The sequence below is a fragment of the Spermophilus citellus genome (assembly GCF_964194105.1).
Source record: "Spermophilus citellus genome assembly, chromosome: 4".
Lineage (NCBI taxonomy): Eukaryota > Metazoa > Chordata > Mammalia > Rodentia > Sciuridae > Spermophilus > Spermophilus citellus.
The window spans coordinates 25,184,845-25,207,822 of record NC_138185.1 but is presented as its reverse complement, the minus strand read 5'-3'; the positions used below and the strand labels follow the sequence as shown (position 1 = coordinate 25,207,822).

Here is a 22,978-nt window from a genome sequence, read left to right as displayed (position 1 = left end):
TTGAGGCATGTTATGAAAAATTTATAGTTCAGGGCTGGGGATGTGGCTCAAGCGGTAGCGCGCTCACCTGGCATGCGTGCGGCCCGGGTTCCATCCTCAGCACCACATACAAACAAAGATGTTGTGTCCGCCGAGAACTAAAAAATAAATATTAAAAAAAATTCTCTCTCTCTCTCTCTCTCCTCACTCTCTCAAAAAAAAAAAATTAAAAAAAAAAGAAAGAAAAATTTATAGTTCAGAGCCTCTTTGATTGATATGAGCCATTTTAGAACTATTGAGGTGCCGGGCCTCAATAGTTATACTGCTGGGCCCAGGGCCTCATTTATGCTGTATCAGCTGGGGCTATATTAAGTTTTTAATCTCCTTTACAAAGCTTGTGCAACCCAGGAGTGGCACACACCTGTAATTCCAACAGATTGGGAGGTTGAGGTAGGAGGATAGCAAGTTCAGAGCCAGCCTCAGCAACAGTTCTAAGCAACTCAGTGAGATACCTTGTCTCTAAATAAAGTACAAAATGGGGCTGGGGATGTGGATCAGTGGTCAAGTGCCCCTGACTTCAATCCTCCATACCCACCCGCACTGCCCTGCAAAAGAAAAAAGAAAGCTTGTGCAGTTAAGAGATCTGCAAAAGATTTTGGTTTGAGTAGTGCAGGTAGAAGACCTTTCCTGACATGGTCTTAGGAATGTCAGTCAACACCTGTGTGCTTACCTGTTGGTGGGCCTATAATTCTAATTATAATTTTATAGTATGAAGCCAGGCTGGTCAATTTAGTGAGACTCACAAATTAGGAATATCTTGCACATGCCTCCAATCCCAGTGGCCCAGGACGCTGGGGCAGAAGGATTACAAATTCAAAGCCTGCCTCAGCAATTTAGTGATGCTGTAAGCAATTTACTTTGCAAAACCTTTTGTTAAAATAAAAAAAAGGCTGGGATGTAGTTTAGTGGTTAAATGCCTCTGTTCAATAAGAAGGGAGACGGGTTACAAAAAAAAAAAAAAAGGTGGCCCTGGGTTCAATATTTAGTATCCTTTCAAAAACAACCAAAAAGTCAGTCCAACCTTTAATTCCCAGCAGGTTTTGTGAGGTTCCTAAGGTATTTAACAAGCTGGGTGAGATGAAAGCAAATGTGGGAATGAGTTATCATCTAATTTGTTCCCGGTTTCTAGCTTCTAGTTTTTCCATGAATTGGCCTTTTTCCTGCCACTTCTCATAGACACTGAGATTCCCCAAGGCTGATCACAGTAAGACATGTGACTGCCTGGTGACACTGCATGCAGATGTCCTCTCTGACCAGCAGAGGGAGCAGAAGGACAAGTGTCCTGGGCCTATTTTAGCCACGAAGCCCCTGATTGTATGTACACGTACAGGACACCTGTGCAGTGCCTTGGTCCCGGGAGGGTTACTTCCTTAGAATTGTCTTGACCCAGTGACATTGAAAATGGTTTTCATGATACGGTCTGATGCCATTATGTGACTGTTGGAATTGCTGGATGAGTTGATAAGGAGAGTGTGACTCTGCCCTGAGCCTGCACAGTGCATGCCTGTGTGTGGCTCCAACTGGTAGCAGTTGGCCATTTCTCCAGGAATGGTGGCCACACCTCTTCGTGGAGATCAGTCTGTATGTACAAAGCGGAGGAGAGCCTTGGAGTGCACTCTCAGGACCATGGCACTGCATATGTGTCCTATACCTCTGATCAGCTGCCTGGGACACTTTTCATTTCCCACTTGGCCTGGGGACTTGGCACTGATACATGCATGTCAAGTTGCAATACCCAAAATCAAATAACTAAATGATCAAATCGATTATATCTGAAATTATTTAATCCAAAGCTGAAGAGAAAACTACCAGGCTTATATTCAGGAATGAGGGAAGCAAAACATCTCACAAAGTGTATGCACAGTGAATTACAGACCCAAGCCTCAGGGCTGTTCCTGGGACAATGATCTCACCCCTCACACCTCAACATATATACCCTGTGTGTCCTTCTGAGTATCTTGTTCCCCACCTCTGGAGGGGAATGTGCCATTGCTGCCTGTATTTGTATCAGGACTCTGTGTACCATTCATTTTTCTTGTTTTTTGTTTTTTTTTCTTTCCTTTCTGGATTGACATCTGTGAATTTTGTCCCCAGGAATGGGCTGTCACATAAAGTATGTGAAAATCTTCCTTCCTGAAGTTACAGATGTTAGGTAGATGTTGATGATGTCTTTCTCTTCTAGGTCTCTGCAGACAAACTGGTGGCCTTGGGGCTGTTCAGTCAGCATTTTAACCAGGCCACCTTCAATAAACTGGTGTCATACAGGAAGGCCATGTACCAGGCCCTGGAGGTAACATGGGAGTGGGGAGTGAGGTCCTCATCCTGGAGGAAATGAGGTCTACTGAGAGCTAGCTCAGGTCACTGAGAGGCCAAGTATGGCTTGGAGGGCACGGTGCCATCAGAGAGGAGATGAACATTACCAGTGTTGGTGGCCTGATTGGGAGGTCTCCCACCTGCTGCCTGTCATTATTAGTGTCTGAATCAGGAAAGGTGTGTATGTGGGAGGTTCATTCATGTCAGTAGATTTCTCTAGAGACCTCAAAGCTCCCCCTGGCTCCATGATTGTGGAGTGTTTCAAGGCCAAGATTGGGGAGCACCTCTGGCCACCTTGTCTGTGGGCCATGTATCCTGTGCTCTCCCTTCTCCTACCTTGCCTTGACATTGTTTTGGTCCATGTGGCATTCCTGAGCCAGCTAGTTTCTCTGAATAACACCTGCAAAGCCTAATGGTCCATGTAATAAAGGATGCTTGACTGCATTCTCATTTTCATTTCATTATCCATCTTGAACGAGGTACAGAGGTGTTAAGGTAGAGCTGACAGAGACTTCCACTGTCATAAAGTGGCAGAGCTTTTCTGATTCCTCTGGTTAAAAGAAAGCTCATTCCCTACAGGAAAGAGATCCGTACTTGGTTTCCATAGGGCAAGATACAATACTAACCATCTCCCACCCCCAGTTCCATGATTTCTGCCTGTCTCCCTGCCCAGGCTATTCCTCCTTCCCAGGTCACATGGTGCAGCCAAGGACAGCTGTCCTGCTATGAATGGGGCCCAGGGTCGAGGGGAATGTTGGCCTTGGCAGGGGGAGTCCTTGGGTGCGCCCTGGTGAACAGTATCTCCGCCTCCATTCACCATAGACTCTGCCTTTATATCTTGGCAGAAAGCCAGGGTACGAGCTGGCAAGACCTTCCCCAGCAGCCCTGGAGACTCTTTGGAGGACCAGCTGAAGCCCATGTTGGAGTGGGCCCACGGGGGCTTCAAGCCCACTGGGATCGAGGGCCTCAAACCCAACAACAACCAACCAGGTGGGAATGAGTCCCTGAGGCAGCGCCCACTGCCAGCTGAGAGACAGTGCCACCCCCACCTGCCCATGCCCCACCCAGCTGATCTGCAGCCACCTCCGTGAACTGTGTCCTGTGAGCCCAGGCCTGTGAGAAATATCTAGCGCAGATGAAGGCCATGCCAAGCTTTCTTGGCCTCATGGGACACTTTCATGCTAAATTAATGTCATACACATAAAACCGAGATTGAATCTCATGAAAACTTGAATATGAGGAAGCATCCTTTCTTTTTTTAAAGGAAAAAAAATTTATTAAACTGGTCATTGGAGAAAACCTTAAGTGTGACACCCTAAACATTTTGACCAATAACCATATTTCCACCATTATACCTGTGGTTTCCTGAAATGCAGGATGTGTCTTAACAATCCATACATTTAATGTTTTCTGTTTTGTTTTGTTTCCCCTACAAAGTGGTTAATAAATCGAAGGTGCGTCGTGCAGGCAGTAGGAACTTAGAATCAAGGAAACACGGTATTCCCTTCCCATCTATATTCTATTTTCTTTGCTCTTTCAATTTCTTGGCATATGCAATGGTCACTAGAAAAGAATCAAATTTCAATCTGAACTCCCTCACTCCCCCCTCACTCCCTCCCCCAGGTTATCTTGTTGGGTGCACATCCTTAGCCTTTTCTGAACACTTGGATTCCTACTGCCTTCCCTTTATTTCTCAATTTTCATTGTCTAAGCACTTATAAATTGTGATTTTTGTCACTAAAAGAGTACTTATGATTTTGATGGCTATATAATTTTCTTTCTCAAGGGCAGAGTCAAAGTTAACTCTGGTTAAATGAATGGGGTTTTATGTTTCAATAGAAAACTGAATGGGATTTATACAACGGAGCCACCATATTATTTTCTAGTAGTTTTCATTGAAAGGGGACATGGAAAATTTAATACTCATACATTTTAACCTAATGTTTGTAGTATTCATGTTAGTGTAATATAAAAATTGATTTTCACCTTTGTTTAGTACTTTCTTAAAAAAATTAAGTATTTTTATAGATCTTCCTATGTACCTTAATTCTGGGATTGAAACCAAAGGTTGTTTAGCACTGAGCTACATTCTAAGATTTTTTGTTTCTTTTTTGGTGGTGGGAAGTGAACCCTGGGGTTCTCTACTACTGAGCTGCAACAACTCCAACTCCTTATATTTTTATTTATGAGTCAGGGTTATGTAGCGGAGCCTGACATTGAATTTGTGATCATCTGCCTCAGCCTCCTGAGGACCTTGGATTGTAGGCATGAATACAGTATATATCATCTTGATTCTGATGCTAAATGTTGATGCAGTATAGAAGAATTAAATACAAATATCAATTGTCAATTGAATGCAGTTTAACTAAATCATTTCCAATGTAGATTTAGATGTCAAATTAATACCAAATGACCTTTTTTTTTTTTTTTAATGAGTTACCAGATTTTCAGTTGACATTCAAAGGCAAAGGAAATTCTTCAGTCACTTGGTTGCATTTCAAATGCTTGGTAACCACCTGTGACTGCTGGGCAGCGCGTTGGAAATCACTTGTAGATGTGTCAGGGTTTAGCTGTGGATTGCACTTTATACTTCCTCTTGCGAATCCAAGAGGACTTGCTCTTTCACCCCCCCCCCCCACATGGGAAAGATCCTGCAACCTGGGGTAGGGTTTTAGATTGGCTCCTCTTCTGGTGGCCTGTCATGGACATGTCCACCCAGTGTTAAGTCCCCTGAGGTACCCTAGGTGTAGATGGTTTTCAGCACAGTGTTGTCTGCCCGGGGGCCCACCTATCCTGTATCCTCCTCCAATCAAGCCACGGCTGCTATTTGCTTGCCTTTCACAGAGAACAAGGGTCGAAGACGCACAGTTGATGATTCAGCCTCCTCTGACCACTGTCCCCCAAACAAGCGCCTCAAGACAAACTGCTATAACAATGGCAAGGACCGGGGAGAGGAAGATCAGAGCCGAGGTGATTCTTCGGGAAGGGGAGGTGACAGTGTGCACTGGCCGGTGTGAGGACCACCCTGTAAGGAGGGTGCAGAACAAGACCCTGTTGTCCCTGAGCTCATCTCCTGACACGTTCTCCCTCTCTCCTCAACAGAACACATGGTTTCTGATGTTACCAACAACAAGAACAGTTTGGAAGGTAACATTGACCCCCACCAACTCCCCTCTGGGTACTACCCAAGGCCTGCCTGGGTTCTCCCACAGATCTGGGCTTGAAGCAGGGCTTCTCTGTGCTCCTTTGTGTCCCTGTTGGAACATTGTGCAGACTGAGTAGGATAATTTAAAAAAATTTTTTTAATTGAAAAATATTTTTAATTGAGCAAGCAGGGAGGTGGGATGAGAGAGAATGCAAACGGAGGCACTTGAGCCAAGACGGCCTGAAACCAAGGTCCTCCAGGAACTAGCTTTTAGGTGAATGGTGGGCACACACTGTCATTGTCACTCTCTAGTTAGTGACTCTGTTCAGCATGTGCGAGCTGGGAACTTCCTCTGGATTCAAGACAGAACAGACCTAATGATACAGACCTAATGAACGTGAGGAAGTACCTGCAAGCCCCTTCTTCCTCAGCCCTGTGGCACAGATGTGTGTTGAGTAGGAAAAGATAGTCCCTGGCCCAGGGAAAGCCCGGTTTTGGAGCATTCCTGGAACCTTCAACGTATAGTCATCCATATAACCTGAGACTCCTTCACTGTAGAAGGATTGGTTTGTGGCAAGAAGGATCTTATCCAACAAGTCACTGAAACAACTTCAGACCTACTGATAGGACACCAGGACAAAATAGCATATTGGTGGGGACTTGAGCTCCATGTTGAATAGGAAATGCCATGGGCAATTCCTGTCCTCAGCCATCAAGCTATTTGGAGTCACTACAAATGCTTCAGTGTTATAACCCCCCCCCCCCAGTAAAAGGGATTAACTCAGGAGTGCTATTGCACCAAATTTCTGCCCTTTTATAGGGGTAATTTTGAGCCTGGCCTTGATTATCTCAGCCTCCCAAGTTGCTGTGATACCATGGCCAACTTGTCCCACCAGGTCGTCAAAACATTCCTCTGTGGGAGGGGCTGCTACTCAAGTATTGTTAACCAGTTTGGCCTGCTCTTTGTGTGTGTGTGTGAGCCTGGTGTGCCCAGGCTCTGGGATAGGCACACTTGCAAGCTTGCAGTGATTGCTCGAACTGGCCATGTGGCTGTAATTGCCATAACCTGTGGCCCTGTCTTTCTTACAGATAGCTGTTTGTCCTGTGGTAGGAAAAACCCAGTGTCCTTCCACCCACTCTTTGAGGGTGGGCTTTGCCAGACGTGCCGGGTGAGTCCTCCTCCCCTTGCCCTGCACTTGCCTCTTCCTGCCTCCAGAATCTTCCAGGTCCTTTCCCCACAGATGGTACTTGCACAGGAATTAGTGAAAGTGTCCCAGGTCTCCAGCTCCCTGCAGTCTTCCTTTTGGAGGGGAGCGTGGCCCAGTAGAGAGCTTCATCTATAATGGCTTCCAAACCAGAGCCAGTTGTCCCCTAAAGGATACCAGGCCACCTCTGACTTGTTCTGTGGCTGTGTTCTAGGGCCTGGGCCACCAGGCAAGCTGGGCCTGGCTGTCCCTATTCTTTGATTTCACTGACTTTTCTCCATGACTGCAGGATCGCTTCCTTGAGCTCTTCTACATGTACGACGATGACGGTTACCAGTCCTACTGCACCGTGTGCTGTGAGGGCCGTGAGCTGCTTCTCTGCAGCAATACAAGCTGTTGCCGGTGAGCACTGGGCCCTCTGGGCACATCCTCAGGGCCCCAGGGTTCCCGAGTTGTACCCTGCAGTTCCTGCAGTCTTGGGACAGCTGCCTGTTTTTGAAATCTCAGGCCTGCACCCCGAGAGCTAAGGTGAAGTGGAAGTTGTGACCACAGTCAACGTGTGCCATACTGATTGTAGTTGTCCTAGGACTAGAAATGGATAAATAGGGATATGCTCTGCCCCATGGGGAAGAGTGGGACAGGGGGCTTCAGGGAAGAGTCCCTCTCTGAAGCTTTGCCAATTGGTAGGAATTATAAGAAGTGCTGAGTGTACTCAATGGTTTTTTGAGTAAAGGGCTTGTCACAGCCCACGTCATGCAGGACCTTGCAGTTCATGCTGAGGTTGTGAGTTGCCATCTACCTAGGGAAGGCATCCTGGTGACAGAACTTCTCCCTGGCCACTGGGTACAGGTGCTTCTGTGTGGAGTGTCTGGAGGTGCTGGTGGGCAAGGGCACAGCGGAGGACGCCAAGTTGCAGGAGCCCTGGAGCTGCTACATGTGTCTCCCCCAGCGCTGCCATGGAGTCCTGCGGCGCCGGAAGGACTGGAATGTCCGCCTGCAGACCTTCTTCACCAGCGACCCGGGGCTCGAATATGTAAGCCACAGGCCCCAGGGCCACTGGTCTGAAGATAGCCTTCAAAAGAGTGCGGTGTTAGGGAATCAGATCAGACAGACACCCCCCACCCCGCCCCCACTCCGCTCTGAATGAGGCCTCTTTGTCCCTGCCTTCTCAGTGTGGGCATGATGAAGAGATGGTTGTGGAAAAAAGCCTGCGGAGTTGTTGAGCTACAAGGGACAGGGACCGGGAAACCTGGGGCATCTCAATATTTTTTCTTTATAGTTTTTTCCTGTTCTTAGCCAGAGCACCTAGATAATTGCTGTTGAGAGTCTGTCCTGTAGTGCTTGGACGTGCCTCCTGCCTGGGAATAGGGCGGCCACTCCCTGCCCCGGGCATAGTGGCACAGGGTGCCTTTCCTTGCCAGTTCCCATCAAAGCTTTTGTGGCAGCCACAGCCGACTTTGGACCCCTCTGAAAGTCTTCCCCTCCCTTCCTCAGAGGTTGAGTCTTCCCCCTGTTCCTTCACCTCTGTGACCCTCCTTCCTTATCTGGCAGGAGGCCCCCAAGTTGTACCCTGCGATTCCCGCAGCCAAAAGGCGGCCCATTAGAGTCCTGTCACTATTCGATGGAATTGCCACAGGTAAGTTCACTAGGGAGGCTCTGCTTCCACAAGGGTGAGCAGCCAGGGAGTCTCAAGGCCTCAGATGCCCTTGGGGACCCTGCCCGTGGCTTCTCTTCCTATTCTGCCTTCTCCCTTATTCTAAGTCCTGTTTTAGTGGTTTTCAATTCTATGCAGGCATCTAATTTTTCACTCGACATGCACAAATATACTGTCCATCAGTCAGGTGGCAGTTACCACCGTCTTGGCTCTTTCCACTTTTCAGTTCCAACAGACAGAGTAGACACAGCCTCTCCCTGGTGCCCCGTGGCCTTCGCCTGCGCTGACTCCTACACTGCCAGTTACTGTAGCGAGGAGTGTCCTTGTTCTGCCAGGGCAGAAAGCTGTGGCCAGCCAGCTGCTCTGCCCTTGCTCTCATTGTGTTCAAGTGTCCACCTCTCCCCCTGCAGGTTACTTGGTCCTCAAAGACTTGGGCATTAAAGTGGAAAAGTACGTTGCCTCCGAAGTGTGCGAAGAATCCATCGCCGTTGGAACCGTGAAGCACGAGGGCAACATCAAATATGTGAATGACGTTAGGAACATCACAAAGAAAAATGTGAGGGCTTGTGTCTCCTCATGTTTGCCCCCTATACCCTGAATGTCCCCTACTCCCACGTGAGCCTTGTGGTTTTGGGTAGAAGAGACCCTGTGTCTTTTACTTAACCACAAAAGCGAACCACAGACTGGTTTCCATCTTGGGCAGTAGTGAGGAGTGCATTTCCTTGGAATTGCTGACCAGGAAAGATTCTAGAAGGAGGTTTTCTTGGTAGTTACCTGGGAAATACTCTTGCCCTGAGCCTGTCTCTTTTGGTCCCTCAGATTGAAGAGTGGGGTCCATTTGATTTGGTGATCGGTGGAAGCCCATGCAATGACCTATCAAATGTGAATCCTGCCCGGAAAGGCCTGTATGGTGAGCAGCTCTTCTTTGTCCCATAACAACTTTGTCTCCCACAGGCAACGCCTGAGTCTGGTCCAGTGGAACCTCCTGTCCAAACCATGTTGTACATCCTTGACTCACAAAGAAAGGACACTGTCCTGCCTGTTTTTATGGTTAGAAGCAGCAGTTTGGTACATTTTGACAAAATCATGCCTACGAGGAATTTGATTTCAATATCCATTTCTCTGTCTTCCTCCCACATCTTCTTCTTTTCTTTTGATTTTTCTCTCCCGTGTTTATTTCTGATTGTTCCCTTTGGTATCTTTATATATACTTATAACATGATTTTGTTAAATTCATTCCATATTTCCTCCTCTTTCCCCCTCTCCGTCCCTCCCTTCCCCCCTCTTGTTCTTTTTCTCCATTGATCTTCCTTACATTTTTTTTGAGAGAGGGAGAGAGAGAATTTTTTTAAAAATATTTTTTACTATTTTGCGGACACAACATTGGTTTGTATGTGGTGCTGAGGATTGAACCTGGGCCACACACATGCCAGGCGAGCCACATCCCCAGCCCTTCCTTACATGTTTATGGAAGCAGATTTTCCACCCTGAGCTCTTAGTTAGTCATTCCACAGGACCTTAGGGAGATGGAACCTCACGGTGCTGTCCTTACTGTGGTTTTAAAGAACTCTGGGGATTTTGCTGAAGGCTTTGATTGGTCCCCTTCTCTCCTGTCTGGGCACAGAGGGCACTGGCCGACTCTTCTTCGAGTTCTACCACCTGCTCAATTACTCACGCCCCAAAGAAGGGGATGACCGGCCGTTCTTCTGGATGTTTGAGAATGTTGTAGCCATGAAGGTGGACGACAAGAGGGACATCTCACGGTTCCTGGAGGTGAGGATGCCCAGAGGGCTCTGGTCAAAGGCAACCTGGGCAGGGAAGGCCCCGCTGGCAGTATACACTGCTGGTGCTTCCCAGGGTCTTGGCTTGGGTGAGACCAGATCCCATAACCCACAGAAATCGGCAACAATGCAGCCACCTTCTTCATGAAATTTAACTCAATGTTCTTGTTGTGAAAATGGATGCTTTGAGGTTTCAGGGAAATTAAATTATATTCTATTTAATAGACAACAAGCCCTGTTAAATCCTTTTTTTGTTTGCCAAAATGTTAATAGCTTGAGTCTCATGGAGGTACCTGATGCTCTGTGAACTTGGCAGCTAGAGGTACAGAGCTGTATATGGCCCAGATGCCCTCTTTCACCCCAGATCTCTACTTGCCAGATCTATAATATGAGTTGCTGTTTGGGGGTACCTTTTCTCAGAATCTGAAGGTCTGATCTGTTCTTTTTGTCCATCGGAAATAGGTTGACCATGGCCTTATCCACCAGGTAGATCTTGGCCTATATCCTGGTTGGAAGATCCATCCTTCTTCCATAGCCAGGGGCAGTTCAGTCACCTGCATCCTCAAGCCCTGCTCTGAGTGACCACTGACATCTGATGTGGTCTCCAAGCAGCTCCCCTTCTCTCTCTCTCTGCAGTGCAACCCAGTGATGATTGATGCTATCAAAGTTTCTGCTGCTCACAGGGCTCGATATTTCTGGGGAAACCTACCTGGGATGAACAGGTAACAGGGGACTCTTAGTGGGACCCCAGGTAACAGCCACGAGAGATTCAGATGTTAACTCTCACATTCCAGTCTTCTAGAAAGTGCTGTCTGTGCTGAGAAACAACCTCAGTCTGGGCTTCAGAACAATCTGCAGTATTTCCGGGCTGATTCCTGTTAGGTATTTCTAGGAATCTTGGGCCAGGACTTGAGGCCTACTTATTTGTTCTGGATGGTGAGCAGACAGGCCTGGTTCTGGTGCCAGGTGCTGGAGCAATGTTGATGCCAGGGATGCCTCTTGTTGTTCCTTCTGGGCTCTGCCTTTCCTCCTAGCTGCCATAGCAGTACCCGTCAGGACATGGAAATTGTTGTGATTCCCATTCCCCTTGAAATAAAGGACCTGGACCAGGTGTGTGGCAGAGCTGAGATGATAAATGGTAGGCCCCAAGCATATCTCCCTGAGGTTTCCTAACATTTCCACCTTTGCATATTTTTTACCAGAGCTAGCTAGCTCAGATCTCTTTAGATAGACATGTCGACCCACAACAAGGGGTTTTGCCAAGGACTGAATATTGTGTCTATTCGTGGTTTAAGAACAACACTCTAAATGTGGCAACTGACATCCCAGTTCTGGGAACATGTTAGCTTGAAACACCTTTTACAAGGGAATGTTGGAAGCATGATAATTTTCTGGCATTTACCAAAATGTGAGTATAGAGGTGAGAGTGGTTTTGAGAATTTCTATTGGATATCATGGAATTTCTATTGGCTATCATGATGAACCCGATGGTTCGTCAGCCTAACAAATGGTACCATGTTCATGTTTAGAACCAGACACCATTGTGCTGCTGCCAATCCAGGATTGGACACATTAATATGCTAAAGGATGATCACAGGTTCACTTTGGGGGTGGGCTTTGGGAAGGTTCATAGAGATCCCTGTTTCTTGGTGGAGTATGGGTGAGTCTGGGTCCTGCCACCGAGCTCTCTCACCGAGACCAGGGGCTGAGACCTGAAATCATCTAGTTTGTGTACGTCACACCAGGCTAGTCTTTACTAGTCTGTGGTTTTGCCCTGCCCTGTTGCAATAGAGTGACAGGAATAGGGTGACATTGGAAACCTAGAAAGTGAGGAGGAGGAGGTCTGCAGTCTAGGGGAGAGGTTTTGTGTGGTTCCTAGGCCTTCCACCTTCATGTGCGAGTTCCTTCTGGCCCGTGTTCAGCCACTCTGTTGCAGATGTCTTGTGCCTTTCCGCCCTGGAACTGCTCAAATGCTTTGGGTCTGTCCCTTGCCCTTCTTGGGCCTGTTTGCTTCGCTTTATTTGCAAAATAGGTTTCCAGAGTTAACTGTTAAGAGCCCAATTGATCCTTGTGTGACACCTCACCCCACCTTCCAGCGTCCTCAGCCTGCATCCCCGGTAAAGAGCCACCAATTCTGTTTGCTGTCCTGGTATATCAAGTAGTCCCACCAAAATCCAGCCCCAGCTCTTCCTGTGAAACCGAGGCTCAGTGCTGGAGCACCTAGCATGCATGCGGCCCTGGTTTCCACGCCAGCACTTCCTTCCAAGGAGCTGGCTTGACTTGATCAATGAGCAAACCAAGGGTGTCTCTGTCTCCCTGCCCACTGTTCCCTCCTTTCCTCAGAGGTAGCGTGGCTTTGACTGATGCCAAAACTCAGGAGGTAAGGCAGGAGCTGCAGGGGCAGGTCCACCCTTGGCACCCAGACTAGTCCTTAGGCCTGGTGTGTTGCCCGTCACATGACAGAAGCATGTTGACTGCTTGGGCCCATTTTTGCAGCAAAGACTCTTCCCTCCTCCCACCCTGGGAGGGGCCTGAGCAAGGCCTTTGCAGAGGGTAGAAAGTAATGGGTTTTGGCTGTCCCCAGGCCTGTGATAGCATCAAAGAATGATAAGCTCGAGCTGCAGGACTGCTTGGAATTCAGTAGGACTGCAAAGGTAAGGTGTGCTCCCAGATGGCCTCCCCACCGCCCTCCTGAATGCGCACTGGGTGACTCCACTTGGAAGGTGACCTTGGTGGTGTGTCCTATTGGTGTCTACTCCCCTCTCTCCATGTGACTCTGGTGCTGGGCCACTTTCCCCCACACAACTGTTCTGTCCTTAAGTGTAGGAGACATTCTTGATAAGCAAGTAATCACTGTGGGAAACAGACAACTTGCCTTTCCAATTGTTAATGCTGGATACATAAGAGGCAATTTCAGCTGGCCCTTCCAGTAATAAACGTAAATGATGCTCTTGGAAAAAATTATCTACTGTCACATCACAGATAAATACATTAAGACGTTTGTGAACCTAATTCTCCATGTCTGCATCAAGCAAAGAACCATTTCTCCAAACTCTGGCTGCCTTTTCTTAATCTTACTTGATAAATAACTCTGTCTTCTTGGCCCCGGCCCCCCTCCCGGTGATCCTCATGCATAGGTACCTGGTGCTCATTTCATTCTCTCAAGGCTGGTCTATGCTGTGCATTACCTTCTTGGCATTTATGGGAAGCACACAATGTTCTTGTCCTTCATGAGCTCCTTTTCTCACTCTGGCTGCCAGCCCTGCCCTGCCCCGTCTCCCACACACCTGCCCTCTGTGCTCCATCCATCTTTTCTCAGGGCTTTTGAGCCTTGATCCCACCTGGAACCTTTCCTGCTGTGCTTACTCCGTGATATATCGTTTTGTTCTCCAGTTAAAGAAAGTGCAGACAATAACCACCAAGTCCAACTCCATCAAACAGGGGAAAAACCAACTTTTCCCTGTTGTCATGAATGGCAAAGAAGATGTTTTGTGGTGCACTGAGCTCGAAAGGTGAGCAAGGCTGCACAGAGGCAGAAAGGGGAGGAGCAAGCAGTCCAGGCCAGCCTCACCAAGGGGCCGGTGCTCGCCATATCTCCACAGTCTCCCAGGCTCGTGTGTGGGGTTGGTGGAAATGCCCTTATAGAGCCAGCCCTTATTTCTGGACAGAAGTGGCGGGCAGTGGTGAGGAACCTGAGATTAACAGACTGGGCACCACAGGTCACACCCAGGCACCGCCTGTGCTGCCCTGAGAGCCTAGGGTGTGTGAGGGACCAGGTAAAGACCTGCTCTTTCTTGTGCAAAGTTGCTCATTCTCTAGCTGATTCCTCCTCAGCCACAGTCTGTCTCTACCTTCTTCCAATAATTGAGCCAACTTTGTCTGTTTTGTTACCAAGAACCAGCTTTTGGATGTAAATATTTTTGTTTTGACCATTTTGGTCTAACTTGTCTTTTTCAACATTATTATTTGCAAGTCATGTTAAAGGCTATGAATTTTCCTCCTTACGTTTTGGTTATATTCAGAAGACTTTCATAACAATATTGTCATTCTAGATATTTTAACTCTGGTTTGATTTTTTTTTTTTTTTTAATTCACTTAACTATAGCTATCTTGGGATTGAAGTAACTTCTGACTGGCAGAGAGAGAAAACTGATGGATAACAATGTTACTCATGAATGTATCCACACTTGGGTGAAGATATGATGGAAGGGTTGCTATAGGTATTTGTCCCAGGGTACATGCTATGGCAAAGCAAGACACAGGCCTGGGGTGTTGCACCCTTTTGGTTATTGGTCCATAGATTTTATTTTTAGTACTGGTTCTAAACCTGGACAATTCAGCACATCTGTAGCTTTTTAACAGGCCATTTCAATCCCTTCGGACAAAACTGGAATGCTTAGATATATTCACTATAACGTACCCAAGTCTGTGATTGAAAATCATTGTGTTTTTTTTTTTTTAATTTTTTTTTTAAAAATTTTTTTGTTTCTGGAATTGATCCTAAGGATGCTTCACCACTGAGCCACATCCTAATCCTTTTTTATTTTTTTGAGACAGGGTGTTGCTAAGTTGCTGAGGCTGGGCTTGAACTCATGACCCTCCTGCCTCAGCCTCCCAGGTTGCTTTTGGAGGAGCCATGCCTCATGATGGTCATTTAATCAAGTTTTCCTGACCTCCCGTGTGTGTGTGTGTGTGTGTGTGTGTGTGTGTGTGTGTGTGTGCGCGCGTACGTACGTACGTACGTACGTGTACGTACTGGGATTGAACGCAGGGATGCTTAACCACTGAAGCACATCTTCTGCCATCTTCTGCCATTATTTTTATTTTGAGATAGGGCCTCACTAAGTTGCTGAGGCTGGACTTGAACTCATGACCCTCCTGCCTCAGCCTCCCAGGTTGCTGGAATTATAGGCATGTGCACTGCGTGCACATGAGCAAGAGCTCTGAGGAACCAGCCCATCTGGACCTCCTGGTGTTCAACAAAGGGTTATTTGCAGGCCCAGGGGGCTTGAGTGAAGGGAAGGGATTGGTTGAGGTGAGGATTTCCTCCCCAGAGGCTGTGGGCATGCTAGAGGGATGGGCCCTTCTCACTCCTTGTCTTTTCCCTCTGGTGCCCCCCAGGATCTTCGGTTTTCCTGTGCACTACACGGATGTGTCCAACATGGGCCGCGGTGCCCGCCAGAAGCTGCTTGGGCGGTCTTGGAGTGTGCCTGTCATTCGACACCTCTTCGCCCCCCTGAAGGACTACTTTGCATGTGAATAGTTCTACCCAGGCCTGCTGGGGCACTAGGGTTCCTGGGACAGAGCCAGGAACCAGAAGGCACCCTGATCCCTAAAGGCATCCCAAGTCTGCCCCCAGCTGAGCTGTTGGGTCTCCCCTCATACCTTAATCCTCCTGCTCACTTGGAGCAGAGCCACCTGATCCTCTCCTGCAGGGGGCGGCCAAGGTGCCACCCCCTTGTGCACAATTCCGACCTGGCTGCTCTGAGCAGCCAAACACGGTGCTCATTTTTTCTTCTAAAACTTTAAAACTTGAAGTAGATAGTAAAATGGCTTTTTCCCTCCCTCTTGGGTTTACCACTCAGAGAAACAATGGCTAAGATACCAAAACCACAGACCCACAGCCCTCATATACTCAGGTTAGAATGCCAAATCACCCAAGACTGTTATTGCAAGACTTTTTAAAAGTGTCTACAGCTCTGTGTGTAGTTGTAGATGGTGAGGGACATTTTAAAGGCCCAGCATGAATGTTTTTTCCCTAGGGCTACCGGAAGAGGAAGTGATACCTCTTTGTGATACCACATTCCCTTTGTCTCAGTCCAAGGCCATTAGCCATTAGAGTATTTCTCACCATGATGGTGATTCAGCAGGGATGACATCATCATCATCATCTCATTCAGGGCAAACCCCCCCTAAATAACCCAAGGGCAAGAGCCCTCCCTTAGCTAAATCCCTCTTGGAATCTGCAATAGAAGCCTCTGGAGCACTCAGGAAGGGGTGGGCTGGAATTATATATAAGCTGCCATATATTATAGTCATCTCCCTCTTTCCTGTGTGTGGGGCATGAAGGAGGGGGCTGAGCTAGGTAAGACACCCCCCCCCCATCCATGCACCTACAGGCACAGGTCCCCAGATGAAAACCTGGATGCTCACATTCCTCATCCTTTCTGGACATTCAGGGAAAGAAGCACATTCCTCACACTTGCCCCTCATCTAAGAGATGGCAGGGGAAAGCTGCAATAAAAGCTGCATCCTTCCTCCAGAGATTTTAAAATCCTTTTTTATTCCATGATAACGTCATATTTTTAAGGGGAAAGAGAGGTCGGACAAGCTGCATTTCAGAAATGCTGTTGTAGTGGTTTTTAACACCTTTTACTCCTCTTATCTGGTGCTATTTTTAGAATCAGGAACAACCTTGACAATGTTGGCTTTTTATACACTTTTTAAAAATACTCTCAAGACTTCTATTTTTATGTTTAACATTTGCATTAAAAAATTTTTTTTGGTAACTGGAGCCACATAACAAGTATGGGGAAAAACCGTGCCTTGTTTTCAACTGTTTTCGCTAATTTTTAGGCTGTTTAATTAAAATCAGTATTTCTCTATAACAGCCTGGCAGTCTGGCGTTTTGTTTTTCCTTTTGTTCTTCTGGAGGTCAGGTGGTCGGGGTGGGCCATGGGAGGGCCTGGCCAACGTGGTAAGGTTGGTGTTGGAAATAGGTCACTTCATTCAACAGTGTGGAATAGGACAGTAGCCCAGGAAGACGTGGGCCCTTGGTGTCTAGGGCAGTGTCCTGAAAACTGTATCCCCTGGAGGACTATGACAATTGATTGCTGGTCCCCCCCTTCAGTTTATAATGTATGCTCTAGGACTTTGAAGGTGCTCTTCCTTGACCACACAGAGCTAGTCTGAACCTTGGTACCCAAACATGGCTAATTCGTTTAAAGAAAGCTGAAATATCTGTTGATATCCACCAAGAAACCCCAGGGTTGATTCTCCTTGTGCTTTCCTTGGCACTTCTTCCAAACTGCCAAGTTGTCCTCCACCTGTCCTGGTTGGGAATGGTGCTTAGGTAGAATCTGGTTGGTTCTCTGTGAACTGACACCCCAGACTATTCCTTGAGGATTTACTGTATGTGTGTCTGCCATTAAGCCAGAGCCTCTCATGACACAAGAAAAAGGACCCCAGACAAACAACTCTGAGGTTAAACGTCTCCTTGGCAACAAGTGAATGCAGAAAGGGAAGGATGAGATGTGAATGGACCCTCTTGGCCACCAGTTAATCTGTTGTGCACCTAACAGACTGATACTTTTTCTACCTGGGTTACAATCATGCCATTCTCTATGGTTACACGCCTTGGTCCACCATGCTCCCAGAGGGTCTTGCCCACAATTGTTTGAGTGACTAAGCTTGGGGAGTGGAAGGATGGAGAACCAAATGTGTTATTAGAAAGTTGCCACCAGCTACAACATCTCAGGTATGAGTTGCCATGGTGAGACAACTGGTAATTAGCAAGAGGCTGGGCCTGGCCAGAATCCAGGGGCCCTGGCTGCCCAATTAAGCCATCTTGTGTACAGTGCTGCTCTAAATGCCAGGACAGGATGAAGCAAAACAAACAGCCCCGGCCTTGGAACCCCAAGAGAGGAGGTGGACTAGCCCTCCAGGTGAGGGGTCCTGGGGTATGTTGGTCTGCTTGTGCAGCAGGCTGGGGGAGGCATCAGAAACTTCAAGATGGGGCCATGCTTGGATCCGAGTGATTCTGGCCTGTGGCAATGGGAGAACATAATGTAAAGAGCTCAGTTTGCATTCCATGTGGGAAATTTTTGAAGCTGTTTTGTGAGTTTGTGTCCAGGGTCTGTGACACGGCCATCTCATGACACATGAGATGTTTTGGAGTTCTTCATCCTCATCTGAGAGGTGGAAAGGATCAGTCATGGTTGTTTGATCAATCATTCTGGTTACTGAAGTAACCAGACCTCTGAAGTGCTTTGCCTGGTGTCTGGCAGGCCCAGTGTATTGAAAAGAGCCATCAGAGTCAATGAATTGAGTGGCTCAGGTAATGACAGTATTCAATGCTTGGATGGAGCTGCTGATGTTCACTGCAGTCACAGCAGCTTCTGTCTGGTCTCATGTCCCTCCTAGGGCCCCACTAACAAGTCCAGTGCTCCTTGTTAGGGTGAAGAGGTGAGGGTGGCTTTGGCCTCCAGAACCCTGGAGGCCTCTTGGAAGGGATCTTGTCAGGGGGTGCAGTGGCTGTCCTCTGGGCAGTTCCATGGCCGAGGTGTGGCGTTGGTTCAGTACTGGATAGACAAGTCTCTGCTCCAGACCTGTACTTGGTCCTTGATTTCCTCCATGGAGCCAGACCGAGTTCCTGTTCTGCCTTCACCCAGCAACTGGCTCTAGACCTGGGCTGTACTCCTCTGTGCCCTGGTTTACCCAGTTGTAAAGCAGCCCTTCCCAGGGCTGATAGGTGGGAAGCACAAATGAGAACTGCTTTTTATTATTAGGGAATTTATTATTAGCAGCCTGATGTGAGGCCTGATTACCATGATTATAGGTCAGAGGACTGAGAAAGGTCCTCTCACACCCCCAAGGTCATAAAGCCATTATTAGCCTCAGGCATTGTGAGTTTAACTGGTCTGTGAAGCCAAAGCCTACCTTTTTTGTGTGTGTGGGGGGGAGGAGACTGAACCCAGGGGCACTTAACCTGGGAGCCACATCCCCAGCCCTTTTAAAAATATTTTATTTACAGACAGGGTCTCATTGAATAATTTTAGCTAAACTGCTGAGGCTGGCTTTGAATCTTCCTCTGCCTCCTGAGCCACTGGGATTACAGGTGTGCACCTCCACCCAGGTAAAGCCTACTTTGCATTTGTTTTGCAGCCTGGGGGAGAAACTGCCCCCTTCCCTGCTTCCTTTCCTTCTTTCTTGCTCCTTAGCTTCTTTCTTACCTTTCCTTCCTTCTTCCTGCTTAAAAGTTATTGGTTTTTAAAAACTTATAAAATAATTTTAGACTAGACTTAGAGAAAAGGTGCAGAACTAGTACAAAGAATTCCGAGACAGTCATCCAGATACGAACATTTGGCCCCATTTTCTTTGTCATCCTTTATATTCATTTTTTTTTCCCTGAGCCAAAGTGAAAGTAGCAGACATGGTCTCTCTCTCCCTTTAAATCTGTTAGTGTGTATCTTCTAAAACTAGAACATTCTCTTATGTAACTATAGTACATTTATCACAAACAGAAAATGAACATTCAGCGGGGTGTGGTGGGACCAAGGCAGGAGGATCCCAAGTTCAAGGCCAGTCTGGGCAACTCAGTGAGCCCTTGTCTTAAATGAAAAAGGGTTGGGGGATGTAGCTCCACCAGAGAGCATATCTGGGTTCAATATCCAGCACTGCAGTGGGGTGGGTGGGGGAATGAATAATCATCCATTTATTTATATAGATTACAAGCTTTATAGATTTTGCCAATGGTTCCAATTATACCTTTTGTTGTTATTTTTTTTTCCAAAAATATCTTCATAGAGAAAGAAAAACATACATACATTCTTTTTTATACTGGGGATTGAACCCAGGAGTGCTTTACCACTGAGCCACCTCCTGGCCCTTTTTATTTTTAATTTTGAGACTTTGAGACAAGGCCTCACTATATGCTTAGGGTCTCAATAAATTGCCAAGACTGGCCTGGAACACATGATCCTCCTGCTTTAGCTTCCTGAATTGCTAGCATTTGTCACTGGGCCTACCTCTACATATATTTTTATTAGGTCTAGTACCCATTCTAGAATCACATGCTTGCATTTAGTTTTTAGTTTTTGTTTTTTGAGTCGAAGGACAAGAGATTTTGTTATAAAGGGCAAGTAGAATACATTTGAGAATAGGAGGGAGGGCGATCTCAGAATGGTCACCTTCTTTTAGATTTTTAGTTGTGACATATATAAGTCACAGTGCATTAAGCCTGGGGCTTCAGGTCTTGGAGCCTGTCTCTATTCTCTGAGCTTTGGCTTATCCTGAACTGACAGCATTGCAGAAAGAAAACAGGTTGGCTTTACTGGTGTTGACAACTGTTCATTTTGAGTTCTTCTCTGCTTGGAACAGCCTTCTCTTCTGAGAAACCTTCCTTACTCCTGTTCTAGGCAGGAGAAGAGCTCTTCCCTAATTGGAGTCTCTTTCCCTGAAATTGGATGGAAGAATCCATGTCAGCACATGGATTATTATTATAATTATTATTATAATTTCCTACTTTTGTAGTCATCTGTTCCACTAGTTTATGAAATCCTTAATACAAGTTCTTTTCTTTCCTTTGTGTGGTACTGGAGATTAAACCCAGGGATACTTTACCACTGAGCTACATCCCCAGCCCTATTTTGTATTTTATTTAGAGACAGGGTCTCACTGAGTTGCTTAGCCTCTTGCTGTTGCCGAGGCTGGCTTTGAATTCGCGTTCCTCCTGTCTCAACCTCCTGAAGTGCTGGGATTATAGACATGCCGTTGTGCCCAGCTACATCCCATTTTTTAATTTTTACTTTGAGATGGGTCATGATAAGTTGCTGTGGCTGGTCTCAAGTTTATAATCCTCGTGCCTCAATCTCCTGAGTCGCTGAGATACAGGCATGCCCTCTTGTGCCCAGTTCCTCAACACAGTTTTTTAATTATATAAAGAAAGAAGAGATTCCCCTACCTTCATTTTTTAGTTCAATGAAATTGTCATACACTTCTAAAACACAGGCCTTGAAGACAAGGTGTTTTGTTTTTGCTGAGGAGACTCAAAATTTCTATTGGTGTTCATGAGGTTATTTCACACTTTAACAGAAGAGCTTCAGTTGTAACTCAGTGGTAGTATACTTACTTGCCTAGCACATGTGAGGCACTAGGTTCAATCCTCAGCATCACATAAAAATAATTAAAACAGTTGCTTAAAGGTGTATATTATCATCTGATGTGGTAATACATGCCTGTAATCCCAGGGATTTTGGAAACTGAGGCAGGAAGTTTGCAAGTGTGAGGTCAGCCTGGACAATTTAGCCTAAGCCTGCCTCAAAATAAAAATAAAGAAGGCTGGAGATGTGGACTCTGAGTAGGCCATGGGCTTCTCTGTCATCTCTTTGGGAACTGTCGAGGGAGGGTGGGTGAGTTTTATTTTAGAGGATCTTGTTAAGAAACCTCCTGTGATTCACTATGTGTTTAGAAGCAGATCTGGCCCTAGATGTGCTTCTTGACTTTATCTAATGACCTCATCTTCCATACTAAAGTCCTCATCCCCTAAACAAAATGGCCTGTAAGTAATGCTGACACCAATTAATTGACATCATTTTGTGTGTGTGTGTGTGTGTGTGTGTGTGTGTGTGAGATAATGGTGATTGAATCCAGGCCTCATATGAGTGTTAGGCATGCGTTCTACCACTGAGCATGCCCCCAACCCAATTGATATAACTTGATAATTATCATTAAGTTAAAGGATCAGACATTGTAACATTTATTTTTTATTATTTTTTTGGTGCTGGGGATTGAACCCAGGGATGCTTTACCATTGAGCTACATCCTCAGTCCTTTTTACTTTATTTTGATCCATATACTCCTCCTGCCTAGCACTGTCTGATTTGAAATTAAATAGGGATTTCTGTCATTGTGCTTCTTTGCCTCCTATTCCATACTAGAAACTTTAAGAGGTTAGAGATTGCTTTTGATGTTTCAGTCTCACTATGTTGCTGAGAGTCTGGCTAAGTTGCAGAAATTGGCCTTGAATTTGCAATCATCCTGCCTCAGTCTCCTATATTGTTGGGATTATAGGTGAGTGTCACCATGCCCAGCATCACTGACATTTAGTAAGCACATACTGTGTGCTGAAAGTGGTCCAAGAACTTTATACACTTTTTCTTGTCTTTTTTTGCAGTGCTAGGGATTGAATTCAGGGCTTTGCACATGCTAGGCAAGTGCCCTACCATTGAGTTACCTCCACAACCCTTTTTTATTTTAAGACAGTGTATCACCAAATTGCCAAAGCTGACCTTGAATTTGGAATCTTTCTGCCTCAGCTTCCTAAGTAGCTGGGATTACAGGTGTCAACTGCTATTGCCTCTTGCTTGCCCTCTCCTTTCCCAACTCTTTTGCTGGACTAACTCCTCATCTTTCAAGATGAGTGTCCTCTCAGGGAAGTCATCCCACACTGTGGGAGTGATGTCAAGTTTTGTGATATGCTCTTGGAGTAGCACATGCCATAGAAACTACCAGTATGTACTGGAGGTTGGAATATCAAAAATGTTCCCAGGCGGGTTGATAAACAGCTCCCACCCCAGCTCCCCATTCTTAACACTTGCTAGGCTTCAGCAATTAAGGGGTGAGACTTGTCCTAGAAGGCACCTCTAGGACTCTACTCCACAAGTGCCATCACCCCTGCCGTATACTCCTCCTGCTGTCTGATTTGAAATTAAATAGGGATTTCTGTCATTGTGTCCTCTTTGCCTCCTATTCCACACTAGAAACTTTAAGAGGTTAGAGACTACTTTTGATGTTTTCGGAGCTCACCATCAAATCCCTAAGGCCTTCTTAGGAAAAAGTAAATACTTGTTGAATTAACGAATAAAATTATATCCAGACAAAGAAACCAGCCCGAAGTCTGGATCAAGCTCTGTGATTCTGGGAAGTCAATTGGCCTCTCTGACCCTCAGTTTCCTCTCTGGTAAAGTGGTGTGATTCTTTCAGTAAAGTTTTAATGAGAATCCAGGTACAGACACTGGACACGGCTGGAACAAAAATAGGAAGTTTGCGTCTGTGGATTTTATTGAAAGACACATAATAAAGGAAAAGACAAGTAATAAGAATAACTTCAAGTACTATTAGG

General features: G+C 46.4%; 1 protein-coding gene across 4 annotated transcripts in view; it reads left to right on the top strand.

Moving 5' to 3' along the window:
* The window catches only part of DNMT3B (DNA methyltransferase 3 beta), a 54,770-nt gene extending 38,078 nt beyond the window's left edge, over positions 1-16,692 (top strand). For 2 of the 4 annotated variants that reach the window (XM_081289164.1, XM_081289163.1), the window contains 13 exons: positions 2,222-2,329; positions 3,198-3,342; positions 5,197-5,322; positions 5,455-5,499; positions 6,587-6,666; positions 6,992-7,104; positions 7,552-7,735; positions 8,254-8,338; positions 8,767-8,912; positions 9,176-9,266; positions 9,981-10,129; positions 10,774-10,859; positions 15,259-16,692. In XM_081289164.1, coding sequence (XP_081145290.1) covers positions 2,222-2,329; positions 3,198-3,342; positions 5,197-5,322; positions 5,455-5,499; positions 6,587-6,666; positions 6,992-7,104; positions 7,552-7,735; positions 8,254-8,338; positions 8,767-8,912; positions 9,176-9,266; positions 9,981-10,129; positions 10,774-10,859; positions 15,259-15,400 — 1,500 coding nt within the window. In that variant the 3' untranslated portion in view covers positions 15,401-16,692. Of the gene's footprint in view, positions 1-2,221; positions 2,330-3,197; positions 3,343-5,196; positions 5,323-5,454; positions 5,500-6,586; positions 6,667-6,991; positions 7,105-7,551; positions 7,736-8,253; positions 8,339-8,766; positions 8,913-9,175; positions 9,267-9,980; positions 10,130-10,773; positions 12,847-13,530; positions 13,650-15,258 lie in introns of those variants that run through there. The other 2 variants (XM_081289162.1, XM_081289165.1) reach the window with 2 other exon arrangements.
* The last annotated feature ends 6,286 nt before the right edge of the window (positions 16,693-22,978 follow it).